The 6,570-nt window shown below is 53.2% G+C and overlaps 1 protein-coding gene across 1 annotated transcript in view; it reads left to right on the plus strand.

Annotated features, from left to right (window-relative positions):
* AVPR2 (arginine vasopressin receptor 2) overlaps nucleotides 1-5,016 on the plus strand; it is a 26,804-nt gene extending 21,788 nt beyond the window's left edge. Inside the window, exons 6-10 of the mRNA XM_027845804.1 lie at nucleotides 718-824; nucleotides 1,612-1,676; nucleotides 1,906-1,958; nucleotides 2,697-3,629; nucleotides 4,003-5,016. Coding sequence (XP_027701605.1) covers nucleotides 718-824; nucleotides 1,612-1,676; nucleotides 1,906-1,958; nucleotides 2,697-3,629; nucleotides 4,003-4,208 — 1,364 coding nt within the window. The 3' untranslated portion in view covers nucleotides 4,209-5,016. The remainder of the gene's footprint in view (nucleotides 1-717; nucleotides 825-1,611; nucleotides 1,677-1,905; nucleotides 1,959-2,696; nucleotides 3,630-4,002) is intronic.
* Nucleotides 5,017-6,570: the final 1,554 nt, after the last annotated feature.

The following is a 6,570-nucleotide window of genomic DNA, read 5'->3' on the forward strand; positions in this document are numbered from 1 at the left end:
TTTTTTTTGGCAAGGAGGACAGAAGGGGCAAGAACAGCACAGGAAAACAGGGTAGGGCAGGGGAGGGGTCCTGGGTCCATTCTGGGAAGGCTGAAATTCTTGCCTCCCCCAAGAAGAAAGCTAACTCCCTTAGGGGGAATCAAACCCCACCCCCAGCCAACCACACCTTCTTCCCATCATTAACTGTGGGGTAGCCTCCCCACCTTGATGGCAATCCCAGAGACAAGGAGGAGAAGGAGACCCAGGGGTCTAGTCTTCCAAGCTCCTCTGTGTGTGTGTGTGTGTGTGTGTGTGTGTGTGTGCTTGAGGGTATTTGTGCATGCCTGTACCTTTGAGCACCCCTATCTTGGAGTACGGGGGGAATGCTGGAGAAAATGGTTTCCCAGAAACAGTCCAGGACCAGTAGTAGGAGTCTGGAGGGCTGATTTCTTGCCCTGCTTCTTGGTACTAACTCAACCAAATAATTTCCCCTGTCTAGGCCTCAGTTTCCCCACTTGAAAAACAAGGAGTCTGGCTGAGACAGTCTCTGACTCTTTCCAGGGAGGGGAAGTCAATGCTGGCTAGGAGCTTGATGGTGATGGTGGTGGTAGCGGCAGCTGGGTACGGAGGCTCCCCCAATCCTTCTCCCCCTGGTCTGGGGAATCTTGGACAGGAAGTGGGTGGGGCAGGGCAGGTGTGTGTGAGCAGGTCTGTGGTCCCTCCCTCCTTGCTCACCAGGGGACCTGGGGGGGGGGGGCAGCCTGTGGAGGGCGGAGCTGGGCCCCTGCCTGGATGGGGAGATGGAAAGCAATCAGAGCCAGGCGGAGCAAGAGCTGCTAAAACAGGTGAGGAGCCCGAGGTCCCTCGGCCCTCAGTGGCTGACTTTGGCTCATCTCGGGGTCTTGGGGTCTCTGGGGAGAGTGTCTGATCTCTTCCTCTGCTCTTTGGTGATTTCTTTGGTGTCTGTCTTAATGTCTGAATGTGTCTCTCACTGTTCTCAGTCTCTCTGGATCTGGTGCCTTTATCTCTCTGCTCCCCCCCAATCCTCCCCCTCCCCACACACATACATACTCACTCACACACAGGCACCTTCCCTGTCCTTGGCTCTGCATTCACAGTTCTGGGCCAGATCAGGCTGAGATGGGAAGGGGAGGGAAGGGAAGGGGAAGGAAGGGGAAGGAAGGGGAGGAAAGGGGAGGAAAGGGAAGGGAGGTCTCTGGCTACAATCAAACACGCAGAGACCATATTAAAGAGAGAGCAGACATAGACCCATTCCCTCATTCACCCCCAGAGCTTTTTTCCTAGGCACCCGTCTCCCTCACGAATTCACACAACAGCCATACCCACAGACAGCACCCCGCCTCCCAGCACACACAGAGGCCCTCATCCATTTTAACCTGTTCTCACCTTGAGGGCTGGTGGGAACCTGGAGCAGCCCGGGGACTCAAGCATCCTGCCCTTCCAAGCCTGTCACAGCTCCGCCCTCTCTATCCCTCATCATCACTCTTACCCAAAAGCCCCTCCAGCTGCCCCCTGGGGTCGGGTGGCAGAGACTGGATCTGGGGGGATTGGGGGTCGGACTGAGCTCCGCACATGTCATAGGGCTTTCTCCTTTCCAGGCCCCTAAAGTAGAGGAGAGGGGCTGGACCCCAGGATCCCCTCTGTAACCAGCATGCTGAGAGTTTCCACGGTGTCAGGTAAGGTTCCCACCACCTGTATGGCATGGCCAGGGGGGCAAAGGCAAAGAGAGAGGGGAGGCAGTGAGGGACAGAAACGGCATAGGGTCTGTTTGGGGCCCATTGATTTGAAGGCTTAGGGGGAGGAGTGTGGGGAGGCAGTCAAAGAGCCCAAGGTCAGGCCACTACCCCACCCAACATACCCAATTGTCTCAGCATACCTTGTCCTACCTAGATTCCATTCTCCTAGGAGTTGGAATGTGGTGGAGGCCTATGGCCACTCCAAAATTTGTTGGGGGTGGGGTAAGGTAGGAGCATAGTGTGAGAAAGAAAGATTCTAGAAATGTGGATTCTTGTTCCCCACACCCCAATGCACAATGGCAAAACTCTGCCTCTTGTCCTGTCTACCCAACTTTAATGGGATGGCAGAGATGAGGCATGCCTACTAGGCAGATGTGAAGTAGGTGGGCATGCAGACTAATGTGTGTGGTGTATTGGATTTGGACCTGGGTTCCAATCCTGCCATAGCTACCTCCTACCTAGGTGGGTTTGGGCAAGCCCTACCTGGGGCTCAGGCAAGCCCTACCTGGGGCTCAGTTTCTTCCTCTGTAAAATGAGGAGATTGGACTTGGATCCTATGAGTGATGTTTGGGCAAGATCTTTCTCCTACCTGGACCTCTGTTTCCTACTCTGTAAAAATGAGAAGGTTGAACACAACGGCCTCTGAGCTCTCTTCTAGCTCTTAGATCTAGGGTTTCGTGAGCCTATAAATGAGTATGAGTCTAATCCCCCACTCTCTAACTCCCCCATCCAAGGTTAGCCTGATCATGGTTCCCTGATCATCCTAACCTTTACTTCTGACCCTGAGAGGGGGAAAGTATTCTCTGAAACCTCTGGCTCAGACTACTGGTAGTTGTTATTTGGTGTGGGAACAGAGGAAGGAAGAAAGCAAGGGTACTCAAGGCCACCCCCCCCAACCTCTCTAAATTAATGCCCCTGCTCAGCCTCACAAGGGGATCAGTGTGGTTCAATGTGGGGCAGAATTGGACCAAGATCCTCACCCGCCTCCCTCTTATCTAGGACCAGGGTCCTCATTTCTCCCTATCTCTCTCTATTTCCCAGCAGTCCCTAGGCCTGTCTCTAATGGCAGCCTTCCTGACAACAGCAACAGCAGCAGCAGCAGCGGTGAATCTCGAAACCCATGGTTGGCCCAGGCTGAGGTGGCACTGCTGGCGGCCATGTTTGTGTGTGTGATGTTGAGCAACATACTGGTGCTGGGGGCCCTGGCCCGCAGGGGCAGGCGAGGCCGGTGGGCCCCTATGCATGTCTTCATTGGCCACTTGTGTCTGGCTGATCTGACTGTGGCCCTGTTCCAGGTGCTTCCACAGCTGGCCTGGGACATCACAGACCGCTTCCAGGGCCCTGACTTTCTGTGCCGAGCTGTCAAGTATCTGCAGATGGTGGGCATGTATGCTTCCTCCTACATGATTCTGGCCATGACCCTGGACCGCCATCGAGCCATTTGCCACCCCATGTTGGCATTCCGCCATGGTGGGGCCCGCTGGAATAGACCCATCCTGGTTGCATGGGCCCTCTCATTGATTTTCAGCCTGCCCCAACTTTTCATCTTCAGCCGACGGGAGATAAAGGATGAGGCTGGGACCTTCGACTGCTGGGCCCTCTTTATCGAGCCCTGGGGAGTCCGGGCCTATGTTACTTGGATCGCCCTAATGGTCTTTGTGGCACCAGCTGCAGGCATTGCTGCGTGCCAGGTGCTCATCTTCCGAGAGATCCATGCCAGCATGTCCCCTAGGGCAAGTGGTGTGGGGCCTAGTGAGGGTGCCCGGGTCTCAGCAGCCATGGCCAAGACAGTGAGAATGACCTTGGTGATAGTGATTGTGTATGTGCTGTGTTGGGCACCCTTCTTCTTGGTGCAGCTGTGGTCAGCGTGGGACCCCCAGGCACCTGTGGAAGGTAAGTTTAAAGGTACATATTCTCAGACCAAGGCACACAAAACCACACAGATGCAGGCAGGCATACAGATGTGCCCAGAGGGTTGTGCTGATGGGCACTGATATGTCTGCCTCTAGACACCCTTACACACACAGGCACACATTCACAGACTTCCCCAAATCCTTCTCCCCTATCCCTGTGCCCAGCCTTGCCTCCTCCTTGGTCTACTTGAGGGAGACAGGGAAGAGCCCATAGATCTGTATTCTGCTTTGCCCCCGTACCCTTCCTGCCCCTTGGCCCAGGATTCCCATAGCTCTGTCATTTCTTGCCTGTCCCTTCTGCACCTTCCCTCTCCCCGCACCCACCTCTCTTCTGGCTTCTGCCTTCTTCCTAGGGCCACCCTTTGTGTTACTCATGCTTCTGGCCAGCCTCAACAGCTTCACCAACCCTTGGATCTACGCCTCCTTCAGCAGCAGTGTTTCCTCGGAGCTGCGCAGCCTCTTCTGCTGCTTCCGGGCACCGGCTTTGGCCAGCCTTGGTCCCCCTGATGACTCCTGCGTAACCGCCAGCTCCTCTCTCACCAAGGACACATCCTCCTGAGGTCCTGGACAGACCAGGAGCAGGTCAGCTCTCTTCCTGGACTCCAGAAAGCTCCATTCCGAAGCCAACATCTCCCACATGGTGCCAACTTGTCCTTCCTAAAGCAAAGGTCTGACCCTGTCGTGACCCTGCTCAGGAAAAGCTTCCATGGCTCCCCAGTGCCTCTAGGATAGCATAATATTCTATTTGGCATTTAAAGCCCCTCCCAGTCTGGCTCCAGCCTGTATTTCTGGCAAATCATCCATTGCTGCTCTCTACCTTCCATACCATTACACAGGCTGTTGCCCATGACTGGAATGTTCTCCCTCTTCCCCTCTGCCTCTTGGAACCCCTAGAAAGCTCAGCTCAAGAGCCACGTCCTTCAAAAGGCCTTTCCTGGTTCTCCCAGGTTAGTGCCCTGCCCCCAAACTCTGTATTTATTATATATTTCCCATATTTACTTCTCAGGGGGCATGTCATATCCCTAGAATGTAAGTTCCTTGAGGGCAGGGACTATCCCACTTTTTTACTTGTATCTCTAGTGCCTAGCACATAGTAGGTGCTTAATAAATGCTTGTTGATTGATGGGGCTTGGGGGGAAAGGACAAGAGGCCCCTGGAATTTCTGGGAATTAAGTATGATGGAAAGAGCCCTGTACAGGGAATCAGGAGCTCTGCATTCTAATCCTGCATCTGTTTTTTACTTGCTTGGGCTAATCACTTCCCCTCACTTAGACTGAGTTTTCCCACCTGTAAAATAAAAGGGTTCAACTAGATGCTAAGGGCCCTTAGAGCTCTGCCATTCTCTGATTATTGTCCCTTGGACTATGGATAGGGGTTGAGATTGGGAGCAGGGGGCATAGATGAGAGAAGGAATGTCACTTCCTATGGCCCAGGGGATGAAGGGCCAGCTCTTTCTGTTCAGGCCTCCTTGTCCAAGACATCTGTAAGTCACCCCTTCCCTTGTTTTTTAATCCTCACCCAATGCATAGGCCTTCCCAAGCCTCTAGCCTCCCTCCTCCCTTCTATATATGGCCCACTCTGAGGTATTAGCTGCATAAACTCTCCCTAGATCAAGACTTCACAACCTGGGAGTTTCCTTTCATTGGGAAAGGTGGGTTGGGTACATGGAGGTGGACATGGACAGACACACGAACGTGTTGGTGAGCACAGACATTTTGATATAGACGGGAAGGAAATACCTACTCACAAGGCCATAGGCACGAGACAACACTGAGCCCAGAGCAGGCCAAAATTTCCATACATGTGCGCGCACACACACATGCACACAAACACACTATGCACCCATCCCTCTGTCCAGGAAGCCTGGCAGGTCTGCCCACATGAGGGAGGATGAGGGTGAGGACCTTAGCAGGGCCTCTATAGATTTCATCTGGGAGTCACACAGGCCTCCCTCCCCCTGCTTCCACTACCTTCATCCTATTGTTCTCACCCTATTTATAGCAGCTTCAGCCTCTGCTCAAATATTTTTTCCATGACTTGGCCCTGACCCTGACGTCAGGGCTGGCCATTCCACCCCACTTCTCCTCTGCCAGTTTACCTGATGATTTGAGGTTCCTGACCCCTTCCTCCCCAGCCCCACTCCCTTAGAAAATCTCACAGCCTACTTACTGGCCATTCACAGATGGAATGGTCTGAGATTTAAGTAGTCATATTCACACCCACTCACCTACCACTTAAATGAGCCTGAGTCAGCTAGGATTAGGACAGGTAGAGAAGAGAAATGGCCTAACAAATTGGAAAGGAGTGTGTGAGCTAAGGCACAGAGATGGAAATGAATAAGCCTGCTATGCAAGGAGCTGCCAAGGCCTGATTGGAGCAGAGGGCACTGTTAGGTGGGCAAATATCGAAAGACAAGGAGCCGATTTCTGAGAGCTTCTAAAGCCATGTTGACTTCATCCTGTAGGCAGTAAAAGGCTTTGGCTCATGGGAGTGACTTGGTCAGGCCTATCCATTAGGAAGCTTGAATGAGCTAGCCTGGAGTGGAGACAGTGGAGGCAGCCAGAGTAGCTAATTTGCTATTAGGCTGTATTAACTGAGGCTGAGTGTTCGGAAGGAGGAAGCTGACAGTGCCCCCTCCCTGGTCAGAGGAGGGTGGCCAGCTAAAGAAGGGCCTGGAACACATGCCCCATGAGGATCAGCTGAAGGAGAGGAGTTAGGGGGTCTTCAAGCATCCAGACCACTATCTTGAGGCCCGATTAAACCTGTTCTATCTGGTCCCAAGGGACAGAACTGGGAATATTGGTAGGTGAGTTTCCTGTATACTTTAGGTTAGCTGAGTGACTCCTTATTGGGGACACTGTAGAAAGTACATTATTGGTCAGATAGGGTTGAACCAGATGACCTCTGAACTCCCAACCCTT

This window comes from Vombatus ursinus, unplaced genomic scaffold (genome assembly GCF_900497805.2).
Source record: "Vombatus ursinus unplaced genomic scaffold, bare-nosed wombat genome assembly UNPS02015024.1, whole genome shotgun sequence".
Taxonomy (NCBI): domain Eukaryota; kingdom Metazoa; phylum Chordata; class Mammalia; order Diprotodontia; family Vombatidae; genus Vombatus; species Vombatus ursinus.